General features: G+C 56.7%; 1 protein-coding gene across 1 annotated transcript in view; it reads left to right on the top strand.

The window, feature by feature from the left end:
* Nucleotides 1-12143, top strand: part of WNT3 (Wnt family member 3) — a 47311-nt gene extending 35168 nt beyond the window's left edge. The window contains exons 2-4 of the mRNA XM_065910840.1: nt 6837-7078; nt 10828-11093; nt 11664-12143. Coding sequence (XP_065766912.1) covers nt 6837-7078; nt 10828-11093; nt 11664-12143 — 988 coding nt within the window. The remainder of the gene's footprint in view (nt 1-6836; nt 7079-10827; nt 11094-11663) is intronic.
* The last annotated feature ends 4729 nt before the right edge of the window (nt 12144-16872 follow it).

Raw genomic sequence — 16872 nt, 5'->3', positions numbered from 1 at the left:
GTCCAACCATCACTGTTGGTTCTAGAACTTTTCATCATCTCAAACAGAAACTACCCTCGTTGAGCTGTGACTCCCCCTCCCAGCCCCCAACTACCTCTAATCTACTTTTGGTCGCTATGAAATTGCTTATTCTCGGTACCTCGTGTAAGTGGAATTGTACGGTATCTGTCCTTCTGTGTCTGGCTTATTTCACTTGGAATATTATTGTCAGGGTTCATGTGTGTTGTAGCATGTATCAGAGTGTCTTTTCTTTCTGTGGCTGAATGACATTCCACTTTATGGATTTACACGTTTTGTTATCCATTCATCTGCTGATGGACACTGGGTTGTTTTTGGCTGTTGTGAATAGTGCTGCCATGACCACTGGTAAACTCGTATCCACTTGAATCCCTGCTTTCAGTTCACCTGGGTGTATACCTTTTCATACTGTTCATGGGGTTCTCAAAGAAAGAATACTGAAGTGGTTTGCCATTCCTTTCTCCAGTGGACCACGTTTTATCAGAACTCTGCGCTGTGACCCATCTGTCTTGGGTGGCCCTAACTTGGAGTGGAATTGCCAGGTCATATGAGCCTCCCAGGTGGTTCGCAGTAAAGAATCCTCCTGCCAATGCAGGAGACGTGAGTTCGATCCCCGGACTGGGAAGATTCCCTGGAGAAGGAAATAGTAACCCACTCCAATATTTTTGTCTAGAGAATCTCATGGACAGAGGAGCCTGGCGAGTTATAGTCCATGGGGTCACAAAGAGTTGGACACGACTGAGCACGCATGGATGATGATTCCACCTTTAGCTTTTGGAGGAACAGTCCCTCTTTTTACCTGTTTAGTGTGCTGGGGATGTATATTTGGAAAAAAATAGCTAACAAAAAACATCCTAAGCTAGATGACCCCTGAGGCCCCTTTAATCTCTCAAATACTATGATGTTGGAAGGGTTTCAGGTCAAAAATGTAGGTAAATTTGAGTGCAAGGGAGGCCACCTGGTTGGGTGAGGGGCCCCAACCCACATGGCCCATTAAGGGAAGCAGAGTGGGGGACAGCATGGTGCACCCCCACCTCACCACGGCATGTGGTCCCTGCAGGGCAGGGCAGTGCTGGGTGGACAGCAGAGTCTGTGGGTCCACAGTGGCACCGTCACCGGCCCTTGGGGGCCTCACACTGTATGCCGTCCACCTCAGCTGGGTCAGCATTGGGCAGCCCTTTGCTCACCAAGCAGACCCACCTCCAGCTTCTGGAGACAGAGGTGCTGCGTGTTAGTGAATGGCTTGGTGGGGGTGGCAGTCTGATGAGACCATGCGTGGCACTGAAGCCTGGCCGGTTTGGAGAAGGTCTTTCATCCTGAGATTTCAACCCCAAGGCCTCAGGAGCCGCCTGTCGCCTGCTGGCACCTGCCAACCCCTCCGCCTGGCTGCCTGTGTCTGTCCTCAGACCAGCTGGGTGGTGGGTGGTTGGGGTGGAGGGTGAGCTGTCCTTAGGGGAGGGTGGCAGGGCCCTAGGGCCGGGCCGGGCAGGAGCTGGTATAAATAGCCCTGCCCAGCTGCGAAGGCCTGGCAGGGCGCTCTGCCCTCCCCCTCACCAGCTGCCGGTGCCAGGCGGGTCCCCACCTCTCTTGGGAGCCCAGCCATCGTCTCAGGTCCTAAATGGAGGAACTTCCTCAGCGGAACCGAGGAGTCTTGTCCTGTGTGTAGGTGGAAGCTCCGGATGCTTGGAGGCTTGGGGAGGTGGGTTGAGGGGCTACAGAATAGCGATAGGGGATCAGGCCCTTCGGGAAGGAGTTCTTTAATTCCTCCCCTGGAGAATCAGCGAGCGCTTGTCATGGGCCCGGCTGGTCCTTTTGTAGGCCAAGTGTTCGTGTGTGCATGTGTTTGTGGTACGGTGGGAGAAAGAGAGGAGGCGCAATCTTTGTCCTCAGGGAACTCGCCCCAGCACAGCCATGGAATTGGAAACACATCATTTCAGCACGTTGAGATAAGAAGGCCTGAGTAAGAGAGAGAGAAAACACATAGGGAGGAGAGATTACTTCTGTCTGGGAGCCCATGAGAGGCAACCCAGGAATCGGAGGTTGGAGGCTGGGTGAGATGCTTGCCGGGGCCTTGGGCAGTGGAGAGGTGCTCAGGGTGGGTGGCTGATAGACACATCCGCTTAAGGCCACTTGCACTTTGGTACGAAGAATGGCGATTGAGGCTCACAGTGTGACCTCCACCCGTGGAACATGCACTTCACTGATGGGGACAAGGAACTGTGAGTCAATGCAAGTTAATGCACCTGTGGTGGGTGGAATCTCAGACATGAGCATGTGTGGGCAGGAGGCTCGGGCCGGGTGTCAAGGCGTGTTTGGGGGAGGGCAGCCATCCTGTAGATCAGTCCCACGGCCACAGCCTCGTTGGCCCCAGCGCCAGCCCGTAGAGCTAAACCCCCATCCCCAGAGGCCCTGGCTCGTTACTGGCAGGATGTCCATTTCTGAGCTGAAATCCCTGAATGGAGCGTCCTGGAAAGGTCCCTCTGCCCTTGCCCTCTGGGTTCCCTTTCACACTCAGCCAGATCACAGATGTCTGTTTGGCCACCCTGGTGAGGACTGAGCTGCCCGGAGAGGGGCCAGCTTTGCTCTGGTCCAAAGCATCCTTCCCAGTGATAGACGGGAAGGGGCTCTGGAAATTCTGGTGTGTTCTGTCAAGTCAGGGATGGGAGGGCTCAGGAATGAGGTTGATGACATACCAGGGGACAAAGTGCTGGGGACGCCCCTAAACACACAGTAACCACCACAGCCACCATGACTAGAGGGCTTCATACAGGCCAGGAGCTTTATGCCCTTCATCCTTACCATCACGTGTATCTTCTAGATGAAGAAAGTGAGGCACGAGGGGTTAATAAAACACTTGAGATCGGCAGCTTGGGAACAGCAGAGCTGGGTTTGAATGCAGGCAGCCTGGCTCCAGATATACAATGGGTTGGACATGGAAAGCAGAAAGGAGATAGGGTTTGGTGGGAGGAGGGAAAAGAACTCATATCTCCGAGGCTGGGGCTTGTTCTCTGAGGCCATCACTCCTGGAGTCAGACAAAATCTATGGTCGCCCAACTTCTCTGCCTCAGTTTCCTCATCTGTAAAACCGAGATGACAGCAGTCACGTCACAGAGCTGTTGCTGAGGATTAAGCAACATAGTATCTGTGAAGTGCCTGGCATAGAAGTGCTAAATAAGTGATGGTCGTTGTGACCTCTAGTGCTGCACTTGACTGCAGGGGAAAGAGGAAGTCTGCTTGCTGGAGGGGAGATGGCAGCAGTCCAGGAGGAAGGATTCACAAGCAAGGGTGGGTGCCCCCAGCAGAACACAGGGCACCACACCATGGCATCCCCTCCTGGGAGATGTTTGGGGGGCAGCTCTGGCTTTTGCAGGCAGCCAAGCCCTGCTAGGGCATGGGGCTCGGGCATGCTGCTGGGCTGGGCAGGCCTGCTGGGGACCCACAGGGGTGGGGGAGATTGGTGCAACCAGGGAGCAGGGAGCCCCTCAGAACGCTGGGATGAGGAGCAGCCTCACCGAGTGGAAATGAGGAACCAGCAGGGCTTCCCCACACCCTGGCACCCTTCCCTGCAGTGCAGCCGGCCTCACCTGGCTTCGTGGGTCCAGCTTTGCCTTGGACAAGCCACTTTTCTCTGTGGGCCTCTGTTTTCTCATCTGTGTAATGGGCTTTGTGCTCTCTAAAGGCACCTCTTATAGGTTCTCATTTTGAACCAGCTTAACTTGAGGGTGTGCTGGCCTGTGGAAGCGCCAACAGGTGTGAGAAGAGGATGAGAAAGGAGGTGAGGAATGGGGGGTGGAGGAGGGGTGAAGGAAGGGTCCTTGAGTGCCCTTGGGTCCTCCCTTCATTCCTCTGGGCAAAGGGAGGCTGGAGCCTTGGGGCCCTGGTGTGAGAAGACTAGTAAATGGGGGGGGGGGGGCGACATGGGACAGAGCTCCCTGGTGCCAGAGGTGGTCGTGACACAGGCCTGCCCAGGTTGCAGGTTGCAGTGGGGCCAGGAGGCCAGGTTGAAGGACGGCATAAGGTCCGCAAGGCCAGTCCACCTTCCAGGGACAGGCATGGATGGAGGCGCCTGCAGAGGGAGATTGGGGAGGGCTCTGGCCAAAGGAAGGGACATGGAGGTTGGGCACTGGGTGCCAGGTCTCTTTCCCCATGATGCTCTGGGACAGTTAGGGACCAGACCAGGGTATAAGGAGGGAGCAAAAAATCGCCATATTCCTTTAGAGGGTCCGTTGTCACCTGCTAATGTAGCACATGCAGGTTTGATCCCTGGGTTGGGAAGATCCCCTGGAAAAGGGAATGGCTACTCACTCCAGTATTCTTGGCTGGGAAATCCCATGGACAGAGGAGCTTGGCGGGCTACAATCCATGGGGTTGCAAAAAGTCAGACATCACTGAACACACAATATATATTGATTATCATTATTGTCTCAACAACCAGTTTCTAACTGTAAATGGCAGGGGCAGGGAGGGCGACCGAGCAGATGCTGTGTGTGTCCTGGTGCCCATCATGGGGCTCTGGGCTGACCCACCCTGTCACCTGGGTTCAGTCCGGAGGCCCAGGGTGCAGATGGGCCAGGCCTGCAGCCGCTCCCAGCCTGCAGGGCCCAGGCAGGCACTGCCCAGAGGAGGGTGGAACATGCCCATGTGCTCTGGGGTCAGGTAAACAGGTTCCAGTGAGCCATCCCTTAGTAGCTCCGTGGTCAGGGTTGGTTACTGTCAGGCTAAGCCATGGGAAACGAGCTGCTGTAACAACCCTCCTAGGTCCTAGGGTTGTTACAAGGGTTAAATGAGGCAAATCCAAGGAAGAGGCTTGGCCTGTGTGAGGCACAGAATAATTCTCTAATTAGTTAATCTCGGGGGAAAGTCAGGCCTGCAGCATACCCCTCCTTCTCCTTGAAAGGGTTTGGCATTCGAGATCTGGAAATTTCTCATAAATGTTGCCATCCAGACTCCCAGACCTGGGTCCCCCATCCCTCCCCAACAGAAAAATGAGGGCCTGCCTGTTTCTCTGATAATGAAGCCCAGAGCCAGCTCCATGTGGAGGGTACCATGCTCCTCCAGGGTACCCATCACGAGCGCATGACAAGAACTGTTAAATGGCAGACATTTGGCTCATCCCTGTGTCTAGTCCAGAAAACTCTTGTGTGCTTTTCCCTGATCTGCCTCTTGGGTCTTCTGCACCTTCCTCCCAAGGCTTCGTCTTCATTTCATCCTGGGGACTTGATTGAGGCCACTGCCAGACCAGAACCCTGGTTAGTGCTGAATACAGGGAGAGAGGAGGTGGGTCCTGATGCCTACCCTGTTCCAGCTCATGCTGGCCCTGATCACAGACAGGGCTGATTGAAATTGGCCTTGGAGTCTACTGAGACCCATGGATCATTTTCTCAGCTTCTCTCACAAAATGTCATTCCTTCTGTTCTGTGCTGGGGAGGAGAGTCGAGGAGGAGCACCTTGGTTTTCCAGTATTTTAATCTCTTGTTCCTCCTCCTCCTCCAGCTCCCACAAGACCTTTCCCCCCATTCACTCTTTTTTTCTTCTTATTTTATTTTTGTCTTTCTTTTCTTCCCTTTTTTTCCTTTCCCCCTGTTCACTCTTTATAAAACCCAAGAGGTTGACAGACTATTGATTGAAGAATGTTGGATATTAGAGGGATATGATTTGATCAAAGTTATTTGTGTCGGATCGGGGTGGGGGGGTATGATCTGAGGTCTTCTCCCTCCTCACCCTGAGCTAAATTTTCATGAAACAAAGCCAAGCTTCAGTCTCTGGTCAGAGAAGAGACGGAGCTCTGGAAACTTCTAGGGAGCTGCAAAGATGGTTATGGAGGCCCTGGTGGACAAAGGACAGAGGACCTGGGGAGAGATGCTGGGAGGCTCTGGGCTAGGTGGGCATCATCCTCAGAAGAGGCTGAGGAGCATGGCCATGGGTGGCACGTGTGTATGTGTGTGTGTGTGCATGTATGTGTGTATATGTGTATGTATGCATGTGTGTATATATGTGTGTGTATATGTGTGTGCGTGTGTGTGTGCGCACAAGCTTCCTGCTGGGACTGATGCTTCTCTACTTTTTGCTTTCTCTGGAATGTGATGGGGGTCAAGCCAGCTCCTGCCATCTTCCTTTCTGTAGATTTTGTTTCCTTCCCATGGATCACTGGTAATCTCCCATGTGGCCCTAGAAACCAAAACTCCCAACCTGACCCCTCCCTATCAGGGAAATTGGCCCAGAGCCAGGGAAGGACTTGACCTGGGCCCCTAATACCATCTTTCCATCCAGGGTATTTTTTAAAGCATTGCACTGCCCGCTGGTGTCCCTGAAAGCTGGAAATGCCCACAGCAGAGGGCTGACTGCCTTAGATCAGTGCTCTGTGCTTCAAGGGACAGTGCACAGCTAAGGTCAAAGGCAGTGCATTCATTCATTCGTTTATTTTTATTTATTTGGCTGTGTTGGGTCTTGGTTGGGGCGCACAGGCTCCAGCGTGTGTGAACTGTTTAGTTTGCCGCGTGTGGGTTCTCTACTTGAGGCGCACGGGCTCAGGAGTTGCAGTGAGTGGGCTTAGCTGCTCCTTGGCATGTGGGATCTTAGTTCCCCGACCAGGGATTGAACCCACGTGCCCTGCACTGGAAGGCAGATTCTTAGCCACTGATCCACCACGAAAGTCCCAAAGGTAGCGCATTCAGACACCAGGTTTCTCAGGACTAGGGGTTCAGGCTCACGGGCCCTCAGCGGCTCCATCTCCCCCGAGTGCTCACAAGAAGAAATGATGCCCACAATGGACCATGTGCTTGGCGCCTACAGTGCCACTACCCTCTGTCTGCCCACAGGTCTCTGGCACTGGGCCAGCAGTACACATCCCTGGGCTCGCAGCCCCTACTCTGCGGCTCCATCCCAGGCCTGGTCCCCAAGCAGCTGCGCTTCTGCCGCAATTACATCGAAATCATGCCCAGCGTGGCTGAGGGCGTGAAGCTGGGCATCCAGGAGTGCCAGCACCAGTTCCGGGGCCGCCGCTGGAACTGCACCACCATCGACGACAGCCTGGCCATCTTTGGGCCCGTCCTCGACAAAGGTACCGTCTCTGGGCAGGATAGGAGGTGGGGGGGGGGGGTGTGTGGCTCAGGACACAGGGGAACCACATCAGGGTGCCTCAGCTCTGAGCTCAGGGTCCCCAGGGGAGGACAGAAAAGCTGGTCACCTCCACACAAAGTGGGCCAGGTCCCTCTCTGGCCTCACCCAGGCTGTCACTGTGGCTGCCACACCTTCCCAGGCGCTTCCTGGGGTGCTGAGCAGCCTAGAGATCCTGAGATCCTAGGGCGGGCGAGGAGGCTGTAGGTGTCCTTCCCTTCTGGCTGGCACGGGGGATGGCCCCAGGCTTTGATGTGGACTTCTGTGACGTTTTCCCAGGGCTGTGTTAAGTGCTATGCAAATCTAGCTTTAGGGTGAGATGAAAGCACCTCCAGCCCCAGGTCTCTCCCACACAGAAAATTCTGGAGCCAGGGAAGCTGCCTGGGGCTGGGGGCATTGCATGGCATCCCGTGAGTAGTTTCTGCTGGTCGCCGTGCCCCCAGCAGGCTGGCTGTGCCTGCGGACTGTGGTGGGGCTCCAAAACCTGCTGGCCTCTGGGCAACTTTCCAGCCATCATGGAGACTCACAGGTTGTGTCTCAAATGAATGGGATTCACATAACTTGACTTTGAACAGGAAGGCTCTGGGAGAAAGGGATAAGGTGGGCGACTGGTCCCAAGAAGGAGACTTTGGGGCTGATGAGTTCTGGGCTGAAGATGGGCAACTCTGAGCAGCTGCAGGGTCTAGGAATGCAGTGATCCCTGCTGCCCTCCCGGGAGCTACCATTTCTTTTCTGCAGCAACTTGAAGCCTCTCAGCCACCCCAACCGATGAACCTGGCCTTTCCTCCGTTTAGAAGAGCTGCATTTACAGCCAGAAAGAAAAGGGACCCGAGAACCAGCAGGACCTGGGGAAGGGTTGGTGGGGGGAATGGCAGGGAATGAGTGCGGGAAGCCGACCACCCATTTGGGAGTGCAGTCCCCGTTTACCTGCGCCTCTGGTGCGCCTTGTAAGTCCGACCTACAGGCTATTGTCACGGCACAGAAGGGCAATTAGCGAATCAATGGATGATGATTCTGTTTACGCTTCTATTACCAAAGCTAATTATTCCCTGTTTACATAAAAGGTTTGGCCTCTAATTGGGGCCAAGTGGCGGCGGTTTGCATTTCAAACCTGATCTTGCCGGCGTGTCAGTCTCACAGCCTTCCGGTGCCCCACCTCGGGCCAGGTAGCGCTTAATCAAACAGCCTGGCGTCTAGACGCGCTCCCCAAAGCAAGACTCACCTTCTGATTGCTCTTCCCCGCGCGGGACGTGAAAACCTGTGAAAACCAGGTCTCTGAGCTTATTATCCCTTCAAGTCTGTGTATAACGTTTTAAATCCCCGTTGTAGGTTCTGGGACTTACCCACATCTCGAAATTGCAGGAGGGCAGTTTTGTGAAGGGGAGGCGTGGGTAGGATGTCAGAGAAAGGAACGTGAGGGGAGCTCAGGTTCCCAAGTCAGAGAAAGGGGAACTCAGCGGTCTGCGGGAGGAGGCTCCCTAACCCCGCGCCCGCACGCGCTCCCCAGCGCCCGGAGCCCGGCGTGAACGGGTTCGAGCCCCGCTCTAGGCTCCACGCTCGCGCCCCGCCTCTGGCGAGCCCCCCACCCGCGCCGGGCGGGCGGCCAGGGTAGGACTCTGCCCCCGGCTTTGAGACCCAGGGTGGCAGGGAGGCGGTCTGTTCCGGGGCGCGCGCATCTTCCGCTGCCGCGGGGGACCGACTCCCCGGGGCCGGCGCGCCCGGAGCGGCGGCAGGGGGCGCCGGGGTCGGCGGCCGGAAGGCGCGAGGCGGCGAAGGCGGGGTGCGGGCGGCCCGGGATCGCGGTCCCCGGGCGGGGGCGGGCGGCCCGGAGCGGCTTAGGCGGCTTGAAAGGGGCCCGAGCGGCGCCCCCCACCGCGCGGCCCGGCCCCGCGCCCGCTGCGGCCGCCGCGCCATTCACACGCCCTCTGGCCATTCGGCGCGGCGCGGGGGCGGGGGGCGCCGCTTCAATGGGGATTTCGCGGGCCGGCGCCGGGGCCGGGGGCGCGGCCCGGCCGCGGGAGCCGCCCGTTGCTACGCGGTGGCGGCCGGCCCGGCGGCCCGGACCCGGCGGCCGCATTATGCGGGTAATGCGGTGTGACACCGCGCGAACAAAGGCGGATTGAGCGGCCCAGCGGGCCCCGCCGGACGGGGACCGGCACAGCGGGGCTGTCAGCGCCGCTCCCAGGCTAATCCCCGCCCCGCCCCCGCCGCCCCCGCGTCCCCGGGGCTGGGAACCGAGCGCGGCCCGGGGCCCGGGCGCCGTCGCCGCCGCGAGAGGCCGCGGGCCGGCCGGAAGCGAGGCGCTCGCCCTCGGCGCCCCCCGGCTCCCGGGGCGCTGAGGGGTGGGCAGCCCGGGGCCGGGGTCGGAGCCGGGGCTCCGTGCCTCAGGCTTCGGCCGCCCCCGTGGCAATCGGCCCGGGCTGAGCGGGTCCAGTGCCCCGGCGGGCCGCCCCCACTCCCCGCCAGCCTGCCCGCGAAGGGGGCGCGTCCTCCTTTGCCGGTGGTCCACGAGGGCCCCGGGGCCTCTACAGAGGCGGCAGTGGTCACGAGGGGCGCCCGGGCTTCCTGGTACGCCGAGACCAGAGCCACAGCCCAGGAAAGGAGACATGCAGGCCAGCAGCCTGCAGGTCGGCTCCCGGTTCTCGGGGTCCTCACCAGTAAGGAGAGATGGTTGGACTGCAGGTCTTCCAGGCCTTTGCCTCCCTAGTTGTCAATGCTTTCTGCCTCATAGGGTAAGAGGATTAAATGGGATAAAGCACATTAAGGGTAAAATCTGGTGAATACCCACTACTCAAGGTGGTTATCATTATAACAAAGTTGCAGGAGCACCCTGAGAATCTTCTCTTTCCCTTTTCTGGATCCTGGGACAGAGGCAGGGAGTGTGCCCTGTGTCCCTCCATCCTCCTGGGAAGTGCTTGACCTTCTTAGTCCAAAACCTTGGCTTTGTCTTGGGTAGAGGACAGGAAAATGGAAGGGGGAGGCTGAGATGCCAACCACTGTTCTCTTGGTCAGGAACTTTGGTGGCAGAGGGAAGTTGTACCCATTTTACAAAAAGGGTAACTGAGGCTCAGAAAAGGAAGGGGTCAGGACTTCCTTGGTGGTCCAGTGGTTTAGACTCCACACTTCCAGCACGGCGGGGCAGGGGTTCTATCCCTGGTAGGGACAGTGGGATCCCACATGCCATATGGCACTGGCAAAAAAAAAAAAGGAGGAAAGCATCTCCCCAGGTGTATCCAGGTAGGGAATGGGGGGACTTGGGCAGGTTTAGGCTGTTGGTTCCCAGGCCTCACTCCCCACAGACCGCAGGCTCTCAGGAATGGGAGGGCCCAGGCCTGTGCTGGATCTCCACTTTGGATAGGCAGAGGGTAGGGTGACCTGGGACCCGGACAGATCAAGGGCACCTTATCTCTTCAGCAACCTGCCAGAGCTGTCTTTCCACCCATTTCTAACAGGCTCCACTCTGCCAGTTAGTGACTCTGGGCCTCAGTTTGCTCATCTGTAAAGTGGGGATACCCACTAGGGGCTGGGCCAACCAAAGAGGGAATGGCATCTGGGTTTCTTCCTTTCCATCGGGGCTGGTGAGCCCCCTTTCGCAACTGGGGAAGTCAGGGATTGGCGGGGGGGGGGGGGGCGGGGGGTGCAGCCTGTCTCAGGACCCAGTCTGAGCAATGCCTCCCTACGCCCTCCCTGCAGCCACCCGGGAATCAGCCTTTGTGCACGCCATCGCCTCAGCCGGTGTGGCCTTCGCTGTCACACGCTCCTGTGCGGAGGGCACCTCCACCATCTGTGGCTGCGACTCGCATCATAAGGGGCCGCCTGGCGAGGGCTGGAAATGGGGCGGCTGCAGCGAGGATGCTGACTTCGGGGTGCTTGTGTCCCGAGAGTTCGCAGATGCACGTGAGAACAGGCCAGACGCGCGCTCGGCCATGAACAAGCACAACAACGAGGCTGGCCGCACGGTGAGCCCCGGCCACCCTCCCACAGCCCTGCCCGAGACCCCTTCTGGGACCTGTCCCCACCCCTCCCTGTGGCCCATGTGCATGCTGGGCTCCCTGCTCGCCTTTCCCCCTCCTTTCTCCTTGGACTGTTCCCCAGCCCCCAGCTTCCTCCCCCCCTGAGGATGTTGTCAGCCAACGAGTGTGGCAGTCCCAGGGAGCGGGTACCAAACAGCCCATCCTGGGGACTCTAGCTGCCTGTGTAGCTGTGAGACCCGTGGGCCTGGCTTTGAATTCAGCCTCCATCCTTTCCTAGGTTACTTGACTTAAGGCCAGTCCCTTAAGTTCCCATCTGTTAAACGGGGGTCACAGTCCTTACTTCCCAGGGCTTTGAGAGATGAATATGATTTCTGCCAATACTGAGGTGTGAAGGGGAGGGAAGCAGGGAAGTGGTGGTCACCATTCTTAGGTCTGAGCCTCAATCCCCAGTCCATTCTCATCCTGGCATAGGGGAGGAATAGAGGAGGTTTCGCGATAGGGGTGGGAGGGCCTGGTGGGGTCAGTCTGGGGACCAGCTGCGGCTCCTCTTCCCAGACCATCCTGGACCACATGCATCTCAAGTGCAAGTGCCACGGGCTGTCGGGCAGCTGCGAGGTCAAGACCTGCTGGTGGGCCCAGCCCGACTTCCGAGCCATTGGCGACTTCCTCAAGGACAAGTACGACAGCGCCTCGGAGATGGTGGTGGAGAAGCACCGGGAGTCCCGCGGCTGGGTGGAGACCCTCCGCGCCAAGTACGCGCTCTTCAAGCCGCCCACCGAGAGGGACCTGGTCTACTATGAGAACTCGCCCAACTTTTGCGAGCCCAACCCCGAGACGGGCTCCTTCGGTACCAGGGACCGGACTTGCAATGTCACCTCCCACGGCATCGACGGCTGTGACCTGCTCTGCTGCGGCCGCGGCCACAACACGAGGACGGAGAAGCGGAAGGAGAAATGTCACTGCATCTTCCACTGGTGCTGCTACGTGAGCTGCCAAGAGTGTATCCGCATCTATGACGTGCACACCTGCAAGTAGGGAGCCAGGTAGGGTGGCCGGGTGGGGAGGCTGGGGGGTGGGGTGGGCGGGGCCTTGGTGCAGGGCCCTGGGCTTGCCTGTCTTCTCTTCGTGACGATCCCATTCCACTTCTGAGCGATCCAGGACACGTATGTTTCCACAGCCACAGTAGGAAAGCAGGCTTTCCCGGGCTTCAGTGGGAATGGTCCTTGGGCAGTGTCTTGGATTACACAAAGCACAGATAATAGCCAAGTGTGTGCACGTGAGGCTCCAAGCAGTTGATTCAGTGCATGTACCAGTTAATAAATTATGAGCCAGGCCACTTCACACAGCTACTAGCTGTCACGATTGAGCATCCTTGGAGCCAGAGCCGGGGGGATTGTGGGATTGGAAGCTGGGCCCCCTGACTTTTGGTCTTGACTTGGCTCCTGACTTTCTGTTCTTTTCACTCCTCTGGGCCTCAGGTTACTTACTGTAAAGTGAGGGGGTTAAAATACTGGGGTTAAAATACTTGGACTAGCAGGCCCCAAAGTCTCTTGTACCCCTGGGGCAGAGTCATTTTGCATCTCCTTGAACTTAGAAGGCAGGATTTTGCACAAGCATAACTCCTACCACCCTCAGGAGGTGGGTGGGGGGAAGCGGTGTGTAAGCCTGTATCCCAGCACATCTGAGGCTTGGGTGGAGCGGGGCGCACTCTCACCGCGTTTATGGCCGGTGATGGGGAGGAGGAAGGAGTCAAGTTCAGAGTGATGGTGGTGAGTAATCGAGGGATCAAAGACTGCTGGAGTATGTTCCCAAGCTTCCCAGAGGTGGCCTGCGTGGGAGACACTGTTGCCCGGCCCTGGGGTCCATAGGTCCCCAGGACAGGTCAAGGTTGGCCTGTGGTGGTCCTGTTCTTGGGAGGGTTTCTCTGGCCTGAGAAAGGGCCTAGTCCATAGGGGTCTGAGACCCAGTCCGGCTGCCACCACTTGCCAACTGTGTGACCCCAACAAGACTATCTCTTCCTCTGCCGCCCTCCCCAGAGCTGCTGTGAGGAACAGAGTGAAGGACACTGGAGACAGTGCTCGGTTCATTGAGGAGGACTCACCCGCCTGGGTCGTCGCTGCCCGGGGCTGTGTTGGCAAGGGCACCCCACTGGGCAATGTGGTTGGGAAGGACCGCATGGGCAGGGGAGAGCTCTGATTGAGGGGTGACTGACTCAGCCCCTCTGGGAAGTCCCTCTGTGTCGCTGAGGTTCCATCCTGGCAGGGATGGAGTTCAGAGAGACAGCAGGAGGAACCACTTCTCTTGGTGTCTGAATAAGAGCAGCGTGGGCAGTGGAAAGCGTGCACGGGTGGTTCCAGCCCCACCGCTTCCCAACTGCAGCCCAGCTCCCTCACTTGCACGTAGTGGTGATGATGGGAGCCTGGCAGGATTTTTATGAGGTTCAAGCAAGCTGGCAGATGTGAATGCTGGTCTGAATATAGTGTGAACAGAAAGTGATAAATGCCATCAGAGCCCTGACACGAGGGCAGTCATCCTGCGAGAAATGGTGTCATCACTTGAGCAGTTACGTTTAACTGCTTTTCAGAATGATGGGAGAAAAATCAGTGAATAGGTGAGAACTCCCAGGCTCACTCTGCATGTCAGGAAAGTCTGAAAACTGCAATGCCTCCTTCCTCTGACGTCTATTCTGTCAAGCAGGACACAGCTCTGGCCATTATAAGAAGGTTACGGGGAAACCAGCCTTCTGGTTTGGGCACAAACTAGAGTGTGGAGTGGGCACAGGGGGCCATCTGTCTAGCCTGCCCATTGCACAGACGGGAACGCTGAGCCCAGGCCCCTGCCTCCAGAAAGCCCCGATCTGTGGGTCCTGCAGAGGCCACTCTGGCCGCAGCCCAGGCCCCGGCAGTGGCTCCAGGATGTCACGGCTCCGTTCCAGCTCCTCTCCTCCCTTCCCCTCTGAGAGCAGCTGAGCGAAGCCATCTCCTGAGTGGGAAGGAGGTGTGCTGGGTGGGCCCTCAGTGTTCAGAAAAATCCCCCACCTGTGATCTGATACTGATCCTGTGATCTGATACTGATCCTAAGGGTCAACACTCCCCGTTTCTGAAACGGAATGGCACTTCCCCCTGTGGAACATACTACTTGGACGTGGTAGATGGTGGCCCCTGGGCCTCTCATATATGGAGCCCTTGCTCTGGGACATGTGGATTCTTGTCTCCCCGTGTGGTGCCCTTTTGACGAACAGTTTTTGTTGAGTGATTTGGGGCAAGTGGTTTTGCCTCTCTGAGCCCCGGTTTCCTCATCTGTGAACTGGGGGATAAGAACCACGACCCTTGCAGGCTTGTTGTGTGGATGAGAGCCCTGTGCACACAAACAGCCCTGACACAGGGTCCAAGGAGGAGGGACCATCCCGAAGCCTGGCCTCCAGGAGCAGCTCCCCTCCAGCCTGCTGCTGGTTCGGAGCCACAGGCCGAGACCATTGCTACCCTCCTGTCCTTTCATCCACCGACGCTCTGCAGGCAGGATGGGAACTTCCGAGATGGGCTGGCGCAGGTGGGCAAGGGCAGGGCGCCCCCGGGCAGGACGCGTGCCCTCCACACGCTCAGGAGGAGCTCGAGCCTTTCCCTCATACGAGGGCCTTCCTTACGGAGAAAACCTCTGCACTGCTTGTCGACTGTGTCCGCTGTCTCAGGAGAACCTCCGATTTCCCACCTCATGAGGACCAGTTTTGTGCCTTTGTCATCCTGATGCTGTGAGTGCAGCAGGCTAGAAAGGGCTCTGCACAAGAGGCAGGTGGCCTGGCAACCCCAAGTCCTGGCTCTGTCACTGAGTCGTTGCGAGACTTTGGACATGTCTTTGGAATCTCGCTGAGTCTGTTTCTCCTCTCGTAAAAGTCTCCTACTGGCCAAGGAGTTCGGGGTTGATGGGGAACACCCATCAGAGCCCTTTGGGCTTCAAATCTTTTGTGACATGTAAATACATATCCGAGCACACACGCACATCTTGAAACACATACACAAATGAAGAGAAGGTACACATTGGTGCTCCCATGAGGAGGAATTTTTCATAATGCAATAGGCTTTCTTCTGTGTGGACAGCTTGATACAGAAACAGTGGACAGGAGTCTACAAAGTTGGGAATCGGGCCCTAGATCTGCAGGGTTTCTCCTAATCTCTACGCAAGACAGGTTCCTCTATCAGGCGAGTGACCTAGACTGGGCTTCCTGTTGCCCCAGCCCCAGCTAGAAGGTGGTTGTTCAGTCGCTCAGTTGTGTCTGACTCTGACCCCATGGACTGCAGCACGCCGGGCTTCCCTGTCCATCACCATCTCCCGGAGTTTATTCAAACTCATGTCCATTGAGTTGGTGATGCCATCCAACCACCTCATCCTCTGTCGTCCCTTTCTCCTCCTGCCCTCAATCTTCCCCAGCATCAGGGTCTTTACCAATGAGTCAGCTCTTTGCATCAGGTGGCCAAAGTATTGGAGCTTCAGCTTCAGCATCTGTCCTTCCAATGAATATTCGGGGTTAATTTCCTTTAGGATTGACTGGTTTCATCTCTGCTGTTCAAGGGACTCTCAAGAGAGTCTTCGAAAAGCAGTTCAAAAGCATCAATTATTTGGCACTCGGCCTTTTTTATTGTCTGGCTAGAAGGTGGAAAGGCAGGATTTGGATCCCAGTGTGTAGACGCTGATGCCCTACTGTAGCTCACACACCCTTCCTCAGCGGTTTACCCCAGGGAGAGTAAGGAGCACGGGACAGCCACTTGAGTCCCCCGTGTTACCTCCCAGTTCAACAGAAATGCTGAGTGAGACGTTGAACCAACAGCCTCTGAGCTTTGCATCCTGTGGGTGGTCCCTCCAGGAAAACAACCACGTTGCTAATTCTTCCTCTTTGCTTCCCAAAGGGCACTGGGAACGGGTGAAGTGTGTGGCTGGGCAGATTCACCGAAGTCCTACAGGAAGCAGGACCCAGAGCTGGGCTCGGCCCTAAGCATCAGACAGCATGGAATCAGGACTCTTGCCAGACGCACGTGTGGTAAATGACCTGGACCCAACCCGCCGCTGCCTGGGGGGCCTCCCTCCCTCTCTCTCATCTTAAGTTTCTCACCTTACTCTGGATGGTGTGTGGTTTTTAAAGAAGGGGCTTTCTTTTTCAGCTCTCCAGGGTCTGATAGAGACAGACCCGAGGCTTATCTTTGCACATGTTAAAGAAAATAAAAATGGAAAAAGAATACAAAAACCCACTTCTACTCCAACAGAACAGGCTGGGCTCAGGTGAGCTGCTCTGCCTGGTGGTAAAGACATCGACGTGGGCAACATTCTGTTTCCCGATGGCTTCTCCCGGTGACATTCCAAGATGCCTGTGAGGTGGGAGTTAGGACGTAGGACAAAGCCCCGCAGTCTCTTTTTCTCTGTCTACTGCCATTCGAATCTGATAGACTTTCACATTCTGATAAAAGCCATAAGTTTAGCTGGGATCAAGTGGTAGGGAGGCCACGGCCATCGTTAGAGTCAGGTTTCGAGTTTGAAGAACCGGGAGTTCCGGGCGTTTGAAGAGCAGCCGTATGTTCTTCTCAGTCCCCTTTTCTCTGTAACCCTGTTCTGCACGAGAGGCTCTTGTGAACTGCAGTCAGATCTCAAAAATCTTTTTCTACCATTCTGCGGTTTCCACCATTAACGCAGTACTTTTTTTTTTCTTTTTGTAGTGAACGTTGTAAATAGGTTATGTGTAGGGGGCAAGACTTCTCCAGCTTAGATGGCTTCCTGA

This window comes from Muntiacus reevesi, chromosome 18, assembly GCF_963930625.1.
Source record: "Muntiacus reevesi chromosome 18, mMunRee1.1, whole genome shotgun sequence".
NCBI classification, from domain to species: Eukaryota; Metazoa; Chordata; class Mammalia; order Artiodactyla; family Cervidae; genus Muntiacus; species Muntiacus reevesi.
This window is presented reverse-complemented; position numbering and strand designations above follow the sequence as displayed.